The following is a 20,268-nucleotide window of genomic DNA, read 5'->3' on the forward strand; positions in this document are numbered from 1 at the left end:
CCTCAACACCACACTCAGGTCTCCTGCTGTCTCCATGACCCCTGGAAGTCATTACTAATGGGCATCTCAGACACATCGTGCTGCACTCAGAAACTTCCAAAGGGTGGCACTACCCCCAGGCAGGCCGAAAGCCTGGAGGTCAAGTGCATCAGCAAGTTCTGAGCTGCTGTGTCCTGAGCACACTGCCCTTGTGCCCGATCAGTAGCCTCGTCCAGCCACCCCATGTCGTCATGCCCCATCCCAGAAGGTACTTCTCTTCAAATAGCCTGGAAGCCTCCTGGCCTGCAAATCCTGCCCTGGACTGGCCACCTCTTCAGTCCCTATCCAGGGACAGGACAGGAAGTCTCCTGTGGGCAGGGTCTCTCATCCTGGCATTTGTGTTAGGCAGCCTGGGGTGTGGACTTTGGCAAGGTGGGGAGGTGGCTCTCTCTCCTTGGTCACTAGTGTCTTCAACAGTAAAGTAAGGCATTTGGACTAGGTGACTGACCTCCCTGCTCCAAGTCCTGATGGGGAACCATCTGGTGTGGTTGCCCTGCCTTTCCCACTAAGGGGGGTCTGGAGGCTCCACCAAGAACAGGTGTCAGGCTGCAACTTGTGTCTCATACTACACTTGTGATAGGGACTGCTTTTAGGAACGTAATTGTGTGTGTGTGTGTGTGTGTGTGTGTGTGTGCGCACATCTGTGTGCTTCTGTGTGTATGTGTGCGTGACTTAAAACACATCAAGATGTTGCACCATAAGAAGGGGTCCTCGCCCAGATTTTGTCAGCCCTCCCCCAACCAGGCCCAGACACTTCATTTCCTCCCACTTTGGAAGCAGAGCTGCCTCGGTGGGAGTCTCCCGCCAGCACCTGGCCCTCTTCCTCCTCTTCTGTATCCTGGGCTGGGGAACTGCTGGGCATTTCTCAAGCCTGGTACCTCTCCTGCTGCTTAAAGTTTTGCTCCTGCTGGAGAAGAACAATACAGGGTCATGTGCTTGCCAAGACCAGCCCCCTTTCCACATCACTATTGATTCTTTTCCTTGGTCTTAAAAATACGAGGAAAATGGCCCTTGTTTTTGCTAAGAGTTTTGCTTTATTACATGGCATGATTCATTGCACGGACGCCAGCGTCCAGTGGACCCAGTTTTTCACAGGGAGTCCTCATCCTTTCCCACAGTGTACACTGTGTGGATTATGGAGTCCTCCCTGCCACATGCCAGACCCTGGGGAGACACGGAGTGACCAAGGCTGCCAGAGCCCCTGCTCTTCAGGACCTTCTGGCTACCTGGGTAGATGGCTGCTTTGAGAAAATGGAGCAGCCTCAGGTCAGGTTCCCCAGAAGCAGAGCCCAAGGCAGGGATTCGGTGCAGCTGTTGTACTGAGGATAAACACTCAGAAGGACCCTGAGAGAAGCAGCAGCTGAGGAGGGACGTACTCTCAGGCAGAGTCAGACTTAGGTCTGATCGGCAACAAGTTCAGGAGCACAAAAGAGAGTGGCCCCCTTGGAGGCAAGGAGGCCAGCCTTCCCCCTTCTCCTCATGGAGCTCTGTCTAGAGACCACCAGGGGAGGGTTTAACTTCCCAGGTGAGGGGCTCCTGTCAGCCAAGGGCAATTTTCTGGGAAAGGGGTTTGCTGTGAGATGTTGGTGGCTGGCCCCGATGGGGTAGGGGGCTGGTACTCCCCGCAGGGTCAGTCACGAGGCAGAGGTATCTGCCAGCCTGGTGTCTGTGATAGGGGCTTGATGCTGCTGGCAAGGCTGGGTTTGTCTTGGTTTCCACAGGTCAGCCTGCAGATCGACTGATTGCTCTCTTCTTACAGATTAGACACAGCAGTGCAGGCCTGGGGGTCGGTAAGCAGAAGGACCAGGATGACAGGTCCCACTTCAAGGGTCTCTTCCCCACTGCTATGCTGCCTTCTCTACCCTGGGCAGGCAGGCAGGTCAGTCTTCCAGGCTCTCCTGCTTCTCAGAACAAAGAAGGGGTGCTCTAGGGGCTCCCCTCACCAGCTTGGCCTCCTACGAGCTGACGGAGCTCTGGGCAGGGTGTTCACCCCTCAGGAAAGTGGACATAGCCCCAGAAGATCCTCTCGGGAGAAGCCAGTGGGTGAGTGTGTGCAGCGCACTCAGAGCAGCGTCTGGGCTCAGTGAGTGCCTCCCCCCATGCCCGGTTTTCCTGTTACTGTTATTTCTATATTCATTGTTGTTCCTGCTACCATCAGCATCATTGCCGTGATGCCCACCAGGCTTGGTGAGTTCTGCACACACTCCCATCTACACACGGGCACAGCCAGTAAATCAGGGACAGGGTGGGAGTTTAATGGCATTCTGGGCTGAGGACGTCCCAGAAATACCCACGTCCTATCCCAGGCACAGCCCTTCACCCAGGTTGGCTCCCACGGGGGACAGAGCCACCATCGAGGAAAGCCAAGGACCACCGTGCTCTGTGCCAGGCTCTTCTACCAACCTGAGGCTTGGTTGAAGAGAGAGGCCAGAGAAGGGAGCAAGAAGGGTGGATGGTGTCCCCACTCCTCCTGAGACCACTGAACTAAGTCAAGGTTGTCCTGTTGTATGCTTATAGCCAGAAGTCAGCAGAGGTCTGCCAGATTCCAAAGCTGTTTTTTTTTTTCTGTGCCTTGCAGAGTTGTGCTTGTTATAAAGAAAAATACTGATGCCATCTGTGAGGTAGGGAGCCCCTTGTCACTGGAGGCATTCAAGGGACACAGCTGTAGCAATTCCAACATCAGAAATATGCAGGTCTGGCTGGCACCAGCTGAAGCTCTGCACCTTAGCCTGCCATCTATTTCTGGGTGTTACTGTCTTAAGTGACAGAAGCAGCTGGACCTGCCTCATTCCACCTACCCACCCTGAACTTCTCCTAGGTCTGTGCCTGTAGGAGGGGGGAGGGCCAGGCCTCCACCCTGAGTGCCGTGGGGGTGGGGTCTTGGGAACCTGGATGCTGGCCGCTTGTCCATATGTCTCCATCTGGAAACATCTATGCTGAGGGTCCTCCCCGGAAACCAGAGCCTTGGTTCACAACCGTTTCCACGTGACTGCTGAAAGCCCTCAGGAAACCTACTCCAGAGCTCTTTCCCTGAGAACTTTAATTAAATCATCATTCATTTGCGGTGGAAGGATGAGAAGGAATTGACAGAGGAGACCACTCATTTCTCCTGTTATCACTGTGTGTTTGTACAGTTCCTTACCACTTAGGAGGTGTCTGTGGTAACCCTCGGTTACTTTGATGGTCAATGATGCCCGGGGACATCAAGACCCCATCTTTGATCATCAGAGCCCCACCACTGACCATCTGTGATGCCCAGGGACACCAGTGCATACGTTTGACCATCAGTGGTAGGTAGCTGGGGACACCAGGACCCTACCTTTGACCGTCACGGGGAATACCAGTTCCCCATTTTTGACCATCAATGGTACCTGGGGGTACCTGGGGATACCTTTGACCATCAGTGGTACTTAGGGACACCAGAACCCCACCTTTGACGGTTGTGATGCCTGGGAACACTAGTCCCCCACCTTTGACAATTAATGACACTACCCGTGGCTTCCCTCGCAGTGTCCTCTCTGGTCATCACCTCACATTCCTGCTCAGTCGTTAGTCTCTACAGGCTCTTGTCCAGCACCAGGAAGCACCCAGCCTCTCAGTTCACTGCTTTTCTTCCAGCGCTGCAGGCAAGAGCCAGAGACTCTTCCAGACTCCCCGCTGCCACCCCCAGGGGACACCCGGTCCTACTACCTCCACCCTCTTTACACCTGTAGCCCTCTCCCTGCCCCATGGCCTCCTCATCCTCCTGCCAGACATGGCCCATCTCACTGTCTCTCTGGTCTTATGGGTGCCCTCCTAGACAACGCCCCCAGTGTTAAATGGTTGGGCCCTCTTTAGGGTTCATAATTCATCATTCATGTATGTCTTTGGTCATTGTCTCACCACAAGACTGTGGGCTCCATGAAGCCCAAGGAAAGCGAGAGTGCCCCCACTCGGTCCCCAGCATGACCTGACATTGGTTCTGTGGACACCTGAGTGAACAGTGACGGGAAGAACACTCCGTGCCCCTTCCCTATCTCTGCAGGTGCAAGGTTCAGCCTGGATGCCTTGGTGGTAGCCTGTCTCCAGCTCATCACCTGTGTGTGGTTGCTGCCCTCCTTGGGCACTCCTGCTTTATCCACCAACAGGGGTAATGATAGTAACTACTTCATTGGAGGGCTGTCCAGCTGTACAGGGAGCATCTAGTGTAGTGCCTGGTATATAGTAAGTGCTGAAGCCGTGCTACATACAAGCATGTCATGATCTGTCCTCACCCAAAAGAGGACTTTCCACTTGAATCTGTGACTATGGAATATCAACAGCCCTCGTGTTGATGACCGTGGCCTTGACCATCTGGTGTGGACATGGATTCATGTCAGATGTCCATCTCCAGGGAAGGGGAGGAGAGTGACTGCTGGTTGACTCTGTTTTGACGTTTTCACCTGCCTGACCGGTGCTGGCAATCCTGCCTTGGTCTCTGTTCTCAAATGTTTGAAGAGAAAGCCTTCAGCGATCCCACAGTTACTTCCGAAAGTCGCCATCTTTCTCCCGGAGGCTGCTGGGTCCCCGTCGAAGAAACGTAGCAGGGACTGACCTACGTCCTCTTGCTTGCCACTGTTCAATCAGGGAGCGGATGAATGAGCAAATTGTTCACAGATCGAATCGTACGTAGTTAATACAGCTGTCCTGATACGAGACAATCTTCCAGAACCAGTCATTCCGGAGAATTAGCTGTCCACCGCACTCCACCCCAGCAAGTGGGCTTTTAGCTCTGTCTGCAAAATACCTTCAGACAGCCAAACAAAACACAATTAGACTGTGCTCACTCCAAAAACTCTGTGTGAGCCCCTTTAGAGAACAGAGATCGTCAATAATTACAGGGGAGGGGCCGTGGGGGCCTCTCATGTCACAAATGCGGTGGGCAAGATTATTAATAAATCAAGGATATAAAACAGTGGCGACGAGCTCTTTTTTTTATGGCCTGAAATATGTTTGCCTTATCTAGTTACTATCGATCGACGCAAGACGTTCCAAGTCAGCCTCCGGCCCAAGGGAAAAGGTTCACCTCTCTGTTGAATTTACAAATGCTCTTGGAGAGGTTTCCTGGCACGTGAGTGATTGTCAGGCTGGTAATTAAGTCCGAACCAGCCCTTTCCTGACAATCCATTCATTAATCGTGTTTGTGTGGACGTTTTCCTAAATTGCGCTGGATGTCCGTCAGCTCGAGGGTTGACCTGGAGGCAGGGGGAGGTGGTTAGCCTCAGCCAGTGTGGGATCTCAGTCCCGTGTCACGGTTCTCAGCCTGTGTGGGCCTGAGCGGGTCCTTTCCCCCTCTTCGCTTCTGGGTGTTCTCTGTGAAGCGGAGCCAAGCACATCCCCCATCTCGTCGCTGTTGCAGAAAAATGAGAACCCATGTGTCGGGGTCAAGTTCAAAGCCACTTTGGGGTCTTAGCAAAAGCCCTGGATGCTGGTAGGTAAGGGCTGAGATGTCTCAAGGCTTGGACCTGAACCAGCCGAATGACCTTTCTGACCAGACAGGGGCTGGACGTAAGGCCTGTGATGGGTTGGCCTGAGAAAAAGGAACCAGGGTGGGCGCCTGGGTGGCTCAGTGGGTTAAGCCGCTGCCTTCGGCTCGGGTCATGATCTCAGGGTCCTGGGATCCAGTCCCGCATGGGGCTCTCTGCTCAGCAGAGAGCTTCCTCCTCTCTCTCTCTCTGCCTGCCTCTCCGACTACTTGTGATTTCTCTCTGTCAAATAAATAAATAAAAATTAAAAAAAAAAAAAAAAGGAACCAGGGTTTGCTCCTCACATCGGGTGGAAAGGTTCCAGAGAATTTCGCGGGGTCAGGGCTGGTCCGGAAGCCCTTGGGACATCTGCGCAGGGACTTGGAGGCTGACGGCTGATGGGGCTGTGGTGTCAGAAGGCTCAGTCCCCGGAGGCAGGGTGGGGGGCTCAGAAGGGCTGCTCTCAGCCACCCCTCCCCCCTCATCTGTTAAACATTTTCCAGAAAGAGACTTCAGTGTTATTTGGTCAAGACTGTTCCGCACTGATCATCTCAGCACCTGCTGTGTCCCAGGTGGGGGTTTGGGATCCAGTATCGAGCAAGAGAGATGTGATCCCCACAGCGTGATCTTAGTGGGGGGAGGGGTTGACAGTAACGGCAGTGGGGGCACTGTGAAAGGAGGGTGTGGGGAGCTGGTCGGGGAGACGGAAAAGCTCCGGGACCAATGGCTGACATCACCCTGACTCTGTCTAATGCCTCTGAACCGTGTGCTCAAAGGGTTAAAAGGGTGAGTTTTGTGTTACTCTCTTCACCGCAATTAAAAAAATAATGTAAGCAGATGTTTACCGAGAGTGTTAATAATTGTCTTTAAGACCATAGGATATGCTGGCATCGGGGCCTGTTTAAATGCGGAAGGAAGAGCCCCCCACCCCCCCCCCAGAAGGTGGTCTCTGAGTTGAGGGGCTGCCCTGTGGTCAGGAAAGTGCCCTCCAGAGCGGGAGCCCCAGCAGGAAGGGCCTGGGGCCAGCAGGGCTGAGTGAAGAAAGGCTGGACTCTGGGCCCGGGGTGCAGGCCCACAGGAGGTGGGCAGGCAGAGGTGTGGGGCAGGGTTGGGGGACTGGAGAGGGCGTCCTCCCTGTTGGCCCCCAGGGTGGCCTGTCCCGCTGCCCCACCCCCTCCTCATGGGCTCCTCTTGGTTCTCTCCGCCCCCCACCCCCGCAGCTAGCACTTACATCACACACACATCTCACAACCCCAGGTGGGCTCCTCCACCCCCAGGACCCCCAGCCCACGTGACTTCCAGACACCTGTCCCCAGTGCAGATTTCCAGGGAGCTGCACTCTCCCCGGATGTCACCCCAAGCCCCTTCCTCCACCAGGTGTCCCTCAGGGCCCGCCGCCCTAATGCGGGGTTCCCAATGGGCCACCCCTCCATCTGCCCTAAGCTGGCTCTTCCTCCTGTGCCCTCCTCTCCAGCAGCTGGGCCAGAGCTTGGGTGAGTTCCCACATTTCCTTGTTCTGTTCATTCCGTGCCAAACCCACTAAACTCCCGACTCGGCAGTGTGTTGGAGCCTGCCCTCTCTGTGGCATCACGGGGCTGTCTCACCCGGGTGACCTCCATGGCCTCCAGTCTGCCCCAGGCCTCAGCCTTCACTGCAGTGGGAGGGAAGACGGCCAAGGGCATCTGGGCGAAGTGGGAAGCATTCTTAAGTTGATAGTGAATGTGCTGCAGCAGTGGTGGGGGGCGGGGGATAGAGTGGCTGGAGGGCATCCAGGGTGGTGGGAACTCGGGCTGTGGGCTGGTGAGGTCACCCGGGTGAGGTCATGGGACATGGTCATGAATGTCCCCCTCAGGAGTGACCCTGAAGGGGTTTCAGCAGGCTTGCATTTGTATAAATTCAGATTATCCTGGACTTCTCCAGTGATGGATCTTTCTGGTTTAAGAAAGCACAGAAATAACGATGAACCTTTGGGTACTCCAGCACTTTTGAATACGGTAGCTAATTTGGGATCTCAGCACGGAAGAGATTACCGTCTCCAATTTAAGGTTGAGGAGAGTGACTTGCCCAAGGTCATGGAACACAGAGATGGCAGAACCCCCGGCGCAGTCAGACTCTGTCTCCTGTGACCTCTTCCGTGCTCCTGGTTGCCCACACGGAGACTGTCGTGGGGTGATGAGTTCCGACGACTGTGGGTAGCTGATCCGAGGGCGTGCGGAACATCCCAGCAGGACGCATCCGTCCACAAGAGCGAGGCTCTGGGTGGGAGAGTTATTTTTGCTCATCATGACTCACCCAGGCGTGGATGAGACGCTGTGCACGGCTGCTAATTTAAGACCGGAGGGTGGATGCCGCTGGATTTGTTGGTCTCCGCTGTCTGCCTCTCCTGGCGTCAAAGCCGTTTTCTGCGTCCCTCTCTGGGAGCATCTGTCTGGCCAGGAATAGACCGGGTGATTGGGTTTTAAATAGGTAACTGCAGATGACAGGGAGCCGGGGGGCTTGGGGTGGGGACCCTTGTAGGGATAAACTTGGTAAAGGGCAGACTAAAATAAGAAATCCTCCCCTTGCTGCGGTTCTGAATGGAAATCAGAGATCTGTGGCGCATCCGAAAGGAGTCCTAGCAGAGGCGAGAAATAGTTTCTGGATGCTGTTTGTTTCCCTTTTTAAACGTGGAGCTCTGAGAGCCGTGACGTAGGCGAGTGCCGAGGCCACACAGGCTGGGAGGCTGGCACCACCTTTCGGAGGAGAGGGGCTGGGAGACCTGTGGGAAGCTTTGGCCTCGGAAGGCGGCTTGGCGGCCTGTGCGGGGAGGGCAGAGCCACATGCAGTTCCCACCGCAGGGGTACAGCTCAGATGGGCTTGTCCAAACAGGAGTCAGGGCCAGCGGGGGCGGGGCGGGAGCCGGCTCCTGGAGGCACCTGCGCGTGTGGGGAGGGTCAGAGAAAGGAGTCTGGCCCCTGGGTTCAGATAGGTCTCCTGACCTGGTGGAGAAGAAAACCTGAGTCCTGCATCAGGATAGCACATGGGCAACCCTGTCCCCCTGGAGTGTCTTTCTGCATGTGGCTGTGACCCATCTCCACTGCGAGCCTGGGGTGCACCTCCTGCAGAAACTTCCAGAAAGTCTCCCATCTATTCCAGTCCAGCCTAGGGGAGGGCCCCCTGCCTCCACCATTAAAAGCCTTCCACTGTCTTCTGTGAGCTCCCCCGAGGCAGGCATCCTGAGGGGCTTGTTTTCCGGCTGAGGTCTGATGTGCAGCTCAATGACTCAGTTAATGATTTGTGAGAACAGGACCAAGACCGTGGGACAAAGGGAAGAAGGGAAGGATGAAGAGGAACAGAAGTCCCCTGCCCCTCCCTTTGCGTGGCCAGAAGTCCATCCCCAAAGCTCTGGATGGACCCGCAGACCTCTGGATATCAGTCCTCATAGCCCTTGAAGGTGGCAGGGTCTCTCTGGACATCACAAGTGTGTTCCTGCAGGAACCCTAGTGTGTGCTGCTACTTCCTTAGCAAACCGGCCATGCTGTGTGCTAGCGGTGCGGGCAGGTGATGTTAGGAGGGATGAGGCCACAGACCCTGGCTGGCAGTGTGACCTTCCACAGGCCCTTGGCCTCTCTGGCCATGCTCCAGCCCATGCACCGGAGAGAGAGGGGTCATTCCACTGGGCAGCATCTGTACCCTCTGCCCACGTCTGTCCTGGGGTCTCATAGTGCAGGGGGCCGTACACTTCCCCTTGCTCTCATCACCACAGATGACCTGACTAAGCAACGTGATCCTGACTCACAACAGGGCTTGGTGACCTCCTGCAGGGACAGTAATTCGAGCTGTCCCATATGGCGAGTTCCCTCATGTTCGAGATGCTTGCTGTGTCCCGGGCACCAGGCTGGTCTGCTACACACTTTGTGCATTGATTCCTCTGGTCGCCTCGGCAACGGGGATTCCTCTCTACTTACAAATGAGGAAACAGCAGCCCAGAGAGGTACACTAGCTTTCCCAAGGCTGCACAGCTCAGAGGGGTAACAGTGAGTTGAAGCCCCACTCTGCGTGTCCCCCATGTTTGTGTTGTGGTCTAGCTGGACTCCTGGGGCTCTCATCCGTATTTTCCCCACCCCGTGGAGCATCGTCAGAGTAGCTGCGAGGGTGGCCGTGAGCTACAGAATCCCAGAGGAAGGACGTGGCGTGGGAGGCATGTGGCTTATTTCATGGTCACTCAGTGGGGAACAGAGCAGAGTCAGCCACTGTGCTCAGTGTCACACAGCTGGTGGGCTCAGAGCTGAGAACCATCAGGAGCTACAGCCCAGAGCACTTTCTCCACCCGGGTGAGGCAGACACACTGTGCTTCCAGCAGCCTCCATGCCGCTGGGGCTAGGGGTCCCAGAGTTTATTAGCAGAATCCCTGTGGGATGATGGAGGCAGGCTCCAGACCCAGACCTAGTGCTTGCTGTAAAGCTTGCTTGCTGCCACGTTGGAATTCCTTATTCTTCTTGAGCAAGGAGCCCTGCATTTGGGGCCCCGCGGATTACATAGGCAGTCCTGGGACTCACACTCAGTGGGGCTGGCCACTGGTCCTCTGAACCTGTCCCATATTTCTCTCCAATGTATGGCCTCTGATTTCCAAACACCCAGCCTTGTGGGCCCCCGGAAGCCGGTGCAGGTACCATATGCTGGCCCGGAATAGTAAACAGTAAAAATACACCGTTGAAAATAGTCTGGTTCCCAATTTGGGAGAACAGTCTGCCAGCCTCCGCTCTGCACTATGCTAATTGATTTGTTTTCTTTGCTCTAGTAATCCTTTCCTTGTCAGCACTTTCTCATCCCCCAATCTTTCCTGGCTTACTTGTCCCACTCTGAGGCCCAAAATAGCCCCTGATCCAGATTGCTGGGCCCCCGGCCAGAACAACTTCCTCGGGTTCTTGTTTCTCCACTGCAGTTCCACCATGGGTGGGGCCTCGGCCGTCAAGGAGGGCCGTGATGGAGCGGCGACCCTGTCCCAGGAGCCCTGATTCTGTATGGGAGTGGCACCAACACCTGTTTATGGGTACCTGGTGCTTGCTCAGGACCAGACCTTGTAGTCCTGGCTGGAGGCATGGCCCTGACGAAGACACAGGGCTTTCCTAGAGGGGAGGCAGACTCCCAAAGAGAACACTAAGAATGTTGGGCTGGAGCAGATGAATGCCTGAGATGCTGGAGAGAGGGGCGGAGGAGGTATTGGAATAAATTTACTGGAGGACTCGTATCACGGAGGGCTGCCGGGAGGCAGTGACCTTTGAAATGAGCCTCAGTGGATAAGGAGGTGTTAGACAAGCAGATACAAAAGGGAAGGGCATCCCAGAATAAAAACAGGATAAACTCATGCCAGAGGCGTCTGCAAAATTAAGTGAGAAATTTTGAGCTTTGTGGAAGCGGCCCAGAATTGGGGTCTCTGATCATTTTCACAAGCTGTTTTAAGTTCATCACACTTGGGTTTTGTATCATTTTGAAATTGTCAGATCTGAATCTGAATTATCTGCGATGAGGTTGGGGGAGTCTTGGTCCCACCGCACATTCTACTTCAAGGGAACCGTGCATGGAAGGGCAGTCAAGATGTGAACAGTCTCGGGGAACTAGAGAAACACAGCAGGGCTCTATGGGGCTGACACCTGGAGCCTGAGGCAGGGGGTGGGGGGAGAGGCAGGTCAGGGACCCCCACCCTCCTGTCATGCTGTCCTCTCTGACTGAAACACCCTCCCCTGGGTCTGCCAGTCAAATTTCCATCCATTTTTCGAAGCTCACCTGGGGTGGGAGGTCACCTCTTCTAGGAAGCCTTCCTTTGGGCCCCGTACCTGGATTCTCCTTTCCCCCTTGGCTCTGCTGCCACAAGGTCCTGGTCACGCCTGAATCTTTGCTAGACTCTGTGGTCTTAGCACCAACGGAAGAATGAAGCAATGAATGAGTGAATGAATGAGTCTTCTCTGATGTGTGAAGCTCTGGGTAATAGGGAGAAGTGAATGAGGTTTGTTATGACGTCCTGTCTCCAGACTTCTGCCATAGCTCTAGGAATGTTCTCTCAGAGGAAAAGAGTGGACAAACAATTCCTCTTGGAATCAAGGGTTGAGATGGACTCCTTTATTCATTCACCCGTGCATGCATTCAGTCGGCATCCATCAGGCAGGGATTAACCCACAGCACTTTGGGCTCTGTGCCAGCAGAACAGGAGTCAGGCCACCATCCCTGCGCTCAAGAGGCACAATCTCCTGGGGGAGGTGGATAAGTCAATCGTTGCATCATAAGAACATTGAGAAATCGTCATCATGAGAAAGCGTTTTGATGAGTGATGTTTGGGCTTCCCTGGCCAGATGGCTCCAAGGAGCCAGGCATGTGGGCAGCTGCCCTGGGGTGGGGCACAGAGCCTGGGCCACATGTTTGGGTGGATGCTGAGTGAACCCAGCCATCTCCAGGACGCTGGGTGAGAAATCTGGGTGACTTGTTTCATTCTTCCCGATTATCTGGGGAGACCAGGTGCAGCACAGAGCAACATTTAGAAATAGAAGCGGGGTGTTGTGGCAAAGGAGACCACCCAAGCCCCACACCCCCCTGCAACTAGCCAGAGGGGGAGCCTTGGGGCAATGAGATAACAGAACAGCCTTGAATTACAACTCTAAGTCTGACATAAATATTCATGAGTTCACAGTAAATAAATGAGTCAGTAAGTGCAGGGGTGAGGAGACCAGTCTCCCATGCAGAAGAATTCACAAGAATGCTCACAGCTCCTCTGCCTCAAGGAGGGGAGCCGCCCTCCACACTGCAGGTGTGGGCTGTGCGGGGTGGGGGGGGGCTGTCCTCCAAGAGGGCATCATGGACACGGGGAGGAAAGGAGAGCCCGTTCCCCTGGGGAGCCCTGACCCGTACCACGAGGCTGGTGAGGCAAGCACCACGGCTGTGGGCTCCCCTCTGGGCCCACTGCAACAAGAAGGGTCCTCACCTCTGTGCCTTTCCTTCCCCAAACCCCTGCCGCTAGTTTTTACCACGAGAAAAGCCTAGATAGTCAGTCTGCAAAAGACCCAACCATAGTTTCTCAACACTGTCAAGGTCAAGAAAAACAAGGTGCGTTTGAGAAAGTCACGGCCCAGAGGAGCTAAGGAGGCGTGACGCCTGAATGTCATGTGGGTTCCTAGATGGGATCCCAGACGAGGAAAAGCCACTCATGGAACGTAGCGTGTGTGGTTCAGACCGTACATATGTGGGTATGCTGCGTCCTTAACCGTACAGACGTCTGACACCGATGTGAGCTGTCCTGGCACAGAACACTGCATCGGGCGCTGTGGGACTCGCTGTCCTATCCTTGCCACCTTTCTGTAAAGTTAAAACTATTCTAAGCTACAGCGTTCATTGAAAATAAGAAAACAAACTCCTTCTAACTCCATCACTTAAAAACAGCCACTATTAAGGTCCTCGTGTTGCTTTCATTGGTTTTTTTCAAAATTGAGGTGTAATTGACATGTAACATTACCTTAGTTTCGAGTGTAGGACATCATGATTCGGTCTTTATGGGGAAGCGATCGTCCCTGTACGCCTGGTTACCATCCGCCGCCGCACGACGTCACAGCGATGCTTTCCCGTGAGGAGACTGTTCAGGACCCCCTCTCTCAGCCACGTCCAGACCCACACTCCTGTGTGTCACCACGCTGGGCCCACGGCAGCCCGAGACCTACTCACTTGGCAACCGGCAGTGCGGGCCTTCTGACTCGTCACCCCTCGCCCCCCCCCTCCCCCCTGCGGCACCCACCCATTCTCTGGAGCTGTGAGCTCAGGCTTTGCTTTGTTTACAAGAGTCTACCTGCAAGACTGATCTTGGGGCATTTATCTTCCACTGGGCATGACGCCCTCAAGGTCCATCCCAGGGGCGCAAGGGGGTGGCGTTTCCTCTTATATGATGGCTGAACAGTGAGCCCTCCACTCCCATTTCTGTGCACCTCTGCTGATAAGATCATGTGTACTCTCATACGGTAACCATCGGCAAAATTATCATAGGCTTCCTGACGTTTTGTCTTTGGGAGATACATAGTCTCTCGTAAATTTGCACTCACTTCTTTTTGTGAGTGCGTGAGCGCCCTTGTCATTCCACATTTCCCGGGATGATTATACGTGGCTGTTCTTGGCCCCTCCACTTCTCCTGCGTGGAAACCACCCCCGAGGGACACCTCCCACAAGGCTCCTCCACCTTCCGAGAGCATGGCCGCCTAGAGGCAGGCTCTGGGAGTGCCCTGCCTGCCCTTCTTTGGCCCCCTCAGCTGGCGGGCGAAGGGATCTGTGCTAGGGGAGACCAGCTATGGCTTGCACAACTCCTCAGGGTTCCCCTGGAAAGAGCGCATCAGATACTGTTTGTAAAGACAGGAGCTCGTGCAATTCTTGATTTCTGCCCCGTGTGCTTCATCGTCTTCTAGAGGAAATGTTGGGGTGTAGGGAGCCCATCGCAGTGGGGCGTCCACATGATGGGGGCTTAGTGTCCCATAGCCCCTGCCCCTGGGAAGGAAGAACTCATCTCGGTGCCGGGCTGGTCCCACCCCCCTGCCCCACCGGCACCCCAGCCTGCATGGGCTCCCTCTCAACTCCAGACCCTGGCTCTGTCCTACACGGCGTGTGACCTGAGGCAGTTTGCTTCCCCTCTCTGTGCCTCAGTTTCCCCATCCACCGAGCAGAGATCATAACTGCCCCACTGAGCTCTAGTGAGGATGTGGTGGTCTTGAACATTCACAGTAGACTTTAACTGCAGGATCGCCCAATGCCAGGCACCATATTATTTCCCCCATTTTACAGACAAAGAAACCGAGGCAGGGAATGGCCAGCCAGCTTGCTTCAGGTCACACAGACATGGAATTTGAACTGGGCTATCTGAGGTTGAGTGTGCCCTGACCCCTATGCTATCAGCACAGGGTATCTGTTCGTTCATTCACTTATTGATTCATTCATTCATTGATTCATTCATTCAATAAGTGTGTGGAGTCCCCAGGCCCTGCAGGGGTGGGGGTGGGGAGGAGGATAGCAGGAAACCCCACAGACCTGGCTCCGGCCCCAAGGGGCCACAGTCCTGGGAGAAGAGGCTACCTCCATGACAGGTGGTGAGCTTTTGCTGGGCAAATACCAGGTCCCCTGTGGCCTTGAATCAGGGGGCTCCACGGGCCCCGGGGGTGAGGGGGAAACAGAGGTTACAGGTGTTGGGGGGAGAGGGCTGTACGTGGGTGGACCCCACTGGCTGTGGCCAGCTCACAAGCAGGAGGCAGGGAGGGAGGCCAGTCCAGGAGGAGCCTGCAGACCCTGTCACAGAGGTCACAGTCTCCTTGGGGCCATGAGGAGCCCAGAACTTACCATGAGGTGTGTGGGTAGGAAGACTACCCCCAGCTTCATCATGGGAACTGGGACTCCCAGAAGAGGGTGGAGGTAGAGACTGGGCCCACCCATGCTGCTGGGAGCTGACCATGTGGTCTGGGGGGGTGGGATCCACTCACAGTGGTAGGAGCCCACATCGCCTTCCCAACCCTCCAGACTGGCCGACCCTCTCTGGCCTCAGGGGAAGGAGGGAAGCCTCTCCCTCTCCCCCTTTTCTCTCTTTCTGAGGGTCCCTTTGGTCCCCTGTGTGTAGTTAGCAGGGCCAACCTGTTCTGACTCATAGTCGGCCTTTCCTGAACTTTCTGGAAGACCCAGGGCACCTCGCAGCCCAGGAGAGCATGTACTTGCATGCTTGGGAAGTGGACAAACCCAGAGAGGGCCACAGGCCGGCTTCCCCAAATTCCTTGACCCTCTGGGCAGAGCCAAGAGAGGCCTTGAGGGACCCCCACCCACGGGAGAATTCTGCAGGTGGCGGGGCTGTCCCTCATCCTCTCCATGGGCGCCTTGCCTGCCAGTTCCCAGGATAACCTCATCCTGAGATGTTTAAGTTGATCCCACCTGTGCAGACCCCGCTTCTAAGTGAGGTCACCTTCACAGGAACCAGGGTGGGGACGCAGGGACGGGGTGTCTCTCCGGGGTCCCCATTCCACCCACCACAGTGCCCTCTAAGGCCTCATGGAGCCAGACACGCTGTTACCTATCCAGTCCCGTCCCCCTCGGCCACCTCACATCTGAGTTCCTACCCGGCGCCTGCTGTCCCGGGTCGCCCCCCTACCTGGTCCAGTGCTCTGCTTCTGCACGCAGCCCCCAGCCCAGCCTCCCCAGCCCCCCTGCTTTGTCTCCACAGGCTGCCGGTCAGGCCCACAATGGGCGACGCGCTGATGTATCTCACACTGCCCCCATAGAACGGACTATTCACGGCAGAAAACCCCAGCTCGTGGTCGGCCTCGCCCTGTGGACAGTGCCTGGCTGGGGGACAGAGTTGTGGAGGGAATTAATGAGTGACTAATTAGCAGGAGTGGGTGGGGCAGGGTGGGAGGAGGGGGGCATGGTTCCGGTCCCGCCCTCTCGGCTGAGTGCAGGGGCTGGGTGCAGAGCGGGAGCTCATGTCCACCCTGCTTTCTGTTCCAGATCGTCCTGCTGAGCTCCTCGCTCAGTGACCGGGACCAGAGTCTGTTCCTCAGCACGGATGAGGGGGCCACCTTCCAGAAGCAGCTCATCCCCTTCTCGGTGGAGACTCTGATTTTCCACCCCAAGGAAGAGGACAAGGTCCTGGCCTACACCAAGGAGGGCAAGGTAAACAGGGGTGGAGCTGGTGTCTGGGCCCCAGGGCACCCACAGCTGCTCCTTTGGTGAGGTCGCGGGGCAATGCAGGCTGCTCCCCACCGGGTCCTTGGAGCCCTTCCACCCAAGGCCGGGGGGTCTGGATGCTGCCATTGTTGGTCTCGGGGTGTAGGAACCAAGCAGGCTGAGGTGGACTTGGCCCAGGTAAACACGTGAGACAGGATTGAAGAACACTAGGTAATTATTAGGACTGTCCCCCTGGCCTCCCCTCCGGGTGCACCGCCATAAGACCTTCTTCCACTTCTAGAATATTCCAAACACCCTCCCACGCTGGGCCTTGCCGGGCCCTTCTGCTGGCCTGGGATGCTTTTCTACCTTCAGTAGGTGTGACTTGTCCTTCAGATCCCAAGTCCATGTCCTTTTCTCTGGGGGCTGTGTCACCAGGGCCCCACAGGAGCCCAAGGGACCCTCCACCCGCTGATGGAAAGAACATGGTGGAGGGTTCTTTCCAGGCCCAGGGAGAGGGGTGCCCGGGGCTGGCCCCAGAAGGGGGTGAGGCCTGAGCAGGAGGTGAGGCAGGGCGCAGAGAGCACAGGAGGACAAGGACCTGCCCTCGCTGCAACGGAGACCAGGATCCGTTCCTATCACCACGCGCTCCATGGCTGGCCAGACGTGGGGTCTCCCACAGCTTGGGAAACCAGAAATCCAAAATGTGTTTCGCTGGATCGAAATTGAGGTGTCTGCAAGGGACACGCTCCCCCTGGAAGCTCCGGTGTGGGGGTGGGGGACTGGGCCTTTTCCGGCTTCTGGTGTCCATGTGGCTTGTGGAGGAGCCACTGCAGCCGGCGTGGGGACTGCTCCCCGCACACCCACTCCTGGGTGAGCCCCTTGCGGGCACGGACTCTGCCCAGTTTCTGCAGCATTTCCTCACAAGCTCCTGGCTGAGGCTATTTGTTGGCTGGATGGACATGGAGCTGAGCACGGGTGGAAGGGTGAGTGGGTGACAGACGGGGGCTGCGGGATGACGGACGGGGGAGGTGGACGGATCGATGGAGGGGTGCCCGTCGGTTGGATCAATCGGTGAGTGAATGATGGATTTCTCCCATGAGGGTTCCCCCAGGTCAAGGGCCTCCCAATGCTGATTTCGGCTGGTCTGAGCCACGGCTCGTTGCAGGACCTGGCCTCCTTACCATAGTCTGGACCTCACCGACTGGCGTCCCCGGGTTCCTCCAGCCCCACCGGCCGCCTCTTTGCTCCCGACGCCTTCTTCTGGGACAGTGTGTGCTTCTGGGTATTAATAGCACTACTTAGCCTTCCATGTAATTAGACTAAAGCACAATCACAGAGACTTATTTTCCTGCAGAAATTGACTGCGTTGCAATTGCTCTTTAATTTATGGTGCCCTGAAAAATTAATGGAGCTGAAATCTCGGTGATTTTCCTCGGTTCTTTGCTGTGACTCTAAGGGAAAGAAAAAGGGGAGGAAAAGGGGCTTCGTTGTAGTTACAAAAGCAATGAAGAATTTGAGGAAATTAGTGATAGAGACAATAGGGCCTTGGGGTTTTTTTGGTTTTTTGGGGGGTCGGGTTTTTTTTTTTGTCTTTTTTTTTTTTTTTTTTAAGGGTTGTATGGTTTTCAAAGCTCTCTGACTTCCAAGAGGTGGATGGGTGCGTGGTATCACACTGGCTCTGCATTCCCACAGACTTGGTGCGTTAGGCAGGTGTCTGCTAAGCAGAGGAACACACAGCTCTAAACCTCAGTGACACCCAGCTGCAAGCCTTATTGCTGGTTCTGGGTCTGAGAGTTGGCTAGGTTTCTTCCCGGTGCTGCACTGTAGCTTGGGGTGCTGTGAGGCTTCCTTATTCGGAGCCTGGGCAGCCTGCCGAGGGGAGAGAGCCTGATGCGTGGTTTTTCTTTCAAGGCTCAGCAAACTGCACTGGGGTCCTGAGATCAAAGGAATGTGAGAGCCGGGCAGCCCCTTCCCACCCCAACTCTGTGGGGACCACCGGCACCAAACTGACTTGCCTGGTTCCCTGTGCTCATCCCTGGGACCTGCTTATAGGCACAGCCCTCTAACTGTTAAGTGTTATTCTCTTCCCCATCAAGAACCCCTTCTGTTTCCCAGCACTGTGAGAAGTTAACCTGAGCCTGGGACTGCCTTCCAGAACCTTAGTAGAGAAGAAAAGACACCTAGGATGACCAATCTGGGAAGCCTTCCTGGAGGAGGGGGTTTGAAGAAAGGCATAGCGAATGTATCGGGAAAGATGTTCACTTTTTTTTTTTTTTTTAAGATTTTATTTATTTATTTGACACAGAGAGAGAAATCACAAGTAGGCAGAGAGAGAGGGGAAGCAGACTCCCTGTGGAGCGGAGATTGTGATGTGGGGCTCGATCCCAGGACCCTGAGATCCTGACCTGAGCCGGAGGTAGAGGCTTAATCACTGAGCCACCCAGGTGCCCCAGATGTTCACTTTTTAATACAACTTCAGAACAACAGAGATGACTGCACAAGCAGTTCAGGAAAACCGAGCACCCACCATCCTCCAGCCCCCGTGAAACTGGGTCTGTGTTTATACGTGTGAAGCAAAGTGGAGTAGCTGTCCAGGCAGGGGCACTGGGGGGCCGGCAAGGGTTCCCCTAAGAAGGGGCAGACAGAGGTGTGGGTTCACAGCAGCTGGCGTGAGCGTCCATTGGCAGACCGATCAGCTCGCATGTCTTTGAATGACCTTCCTCTGACCTTCATTTCTCCCTTGCCCTGACTTCCGAGCGTGTTGTCTCTGTGTCGGAGGGCCTCTGATGCTTTCCTGGACGAGCAACCTGGAGTCAGTCAGCCTTTGCATGGGACAACACTGGGTTGGGGTCTGCTGCAGTGGCTAGGATGTCCCCCGTGTGTTTATTCTTATTTATTTGCTGGTGTTTGTCTTGTATTAAGTGGGGAATAGTCCATTTCTGCTCCAATTGATGGTGCATTATAAAATCACCTCCCACAAGAGCAAATTGGAAAGGCGGCACCGTGTCTCGGGGTGGGCATCCTCAGGGCACGTGGCAGGGCGTCATGCCGTCCACGAACGCCAAGGCTTTATTACCAGAAATGGATGGCTGCACGCCCATTTTTAATTGCTCACTATTCGAGGATGGAAGCGGTTCTCTCCCGATTTGTAGAGAGATAAATTAAGACCTGAGGTGGAAGGAGCCCCAGGCTGGTCACTCAGATGGCCCAGAGAAAGGATGAGAGGGGATCTCGCATCTTTCCCGGGGGAACCGGTCAGCCACAGGGGTATCACGGTCAGGTCCACGAGCAAACACTGTGTGACCTTGAGTAGCTTACTTACCTCCCTAAGCTCCCATTCTTTCATGGGTAAAGGGATGGAGGCCTGTCTTATATGCGTGCACATGTGGATTACGTGAATAGAGACTGACAAGCTCTTAGCTCAGCACCTGGCCTCCATGAAAGGCTGTACCTCCTGCTGGGCTCTCCCACTGAGGCCTTTCCCGAAATTCAGGACCTCCAGCCGCTCGAGCCATTAGCTATTTACTAAGCACCTACTGCATGACTCGGCATGACTCCACATGCTTAGCAAGAATGGATGAGTTCCTTGTGCTCCTGGATCTTACGTTCCAGGGCATGAAAACTTTCCAAAAAGCCCTTTTTAAATAGGAAAGTGATAATTTCATATCGTGTGCCCTGGAGCAGGCATCAGCAGACGGTGGCCTGGCACCCACTTTGCAAATTAAGGTCTCGCTGGCACACAGGCAAGCCCATCCGTTTCCATATTGTCTCTGGCTGCTTGCCTGCTCCAGGGGCAGAGAGGAGTCGTGACAACAGAGACTGCACAGCCTGGAAAGCCAAAGTTATTTACCGTCTGGCCCTTTCCAGAAAAGTGTGCCAGCCCTGTTGCTAGAATTGAATTTGTCCATTCCTCCAGCACACCCAGTGGCGATCAGTCTGGGGCTAGGCTTGCGGAGAGGTGAGCTACAGAAGCTTGAGCCAGAGGAGCAGGAAGCAAAACCTCCACGAAGGGGGAGAAACCAAGCACAGAGCTCGGGGTTGGAGGGTGGGGTTCTCTCAGCCAATGTTAGGCTAGGGGTCCAGAGAAGCTCCC

The 20,268-nt window shown here is 55.2% G+C and overlaps 1 protein-coding gene and 1 pseudogene across 4 annotated transcripts in view; both read left to right on the top strand.

The window, feature by feature from the left end:
* Window positions 1–15,787, top strand: part of LOC309863887 (importin subunit alpha-1-like) — a 55,845-nt pseudogene extending 40,058 nt beyond the window's left edge. The window contains exon 4 of the transcript in view: window positions 15,730–15,787. The product of the transcript in view is annotated as an importin subunit alpha-1-like (transcript). The remainder of the gene's footprint in view (window positions 1–15,729) is intronic.
* The window catches only part of SORCS2 (sortilin related VPS10 domain containing receptor 2), a 423,267-nt gene that overhangs the window by 332,553 nt on the left and 70,446 nt on the right, over window positions 1–20,268 (top strand). For all 3 annotated transcript variants that reach the window (XM_082727495.1, XM_082727496.1, XM_082727497.1), the window contains exon 4: window positions 16,014–16,178. In XM_082727495.1, coding sequence (XP_082583621.1) covers window positions 16,014–16,178 — 165 coding nt within the window. The remainder of the gene's footprint in view (window positions 1–16,013; window positions 16,179–20,268) is intronic.

The sequence above is a fragment of the Mustela nivalis genome (assembly GCF_964662115.1).
Source record: "Mustela nivalis genome assembly, chromosome: 4".
Taxonomy (NCBI): domain Eukaryota; kingdom Metazoa; phylum Chordata; class Mammalia; order Carnivora; family Mustelidae; genus Mustela; species Mustela nivalis.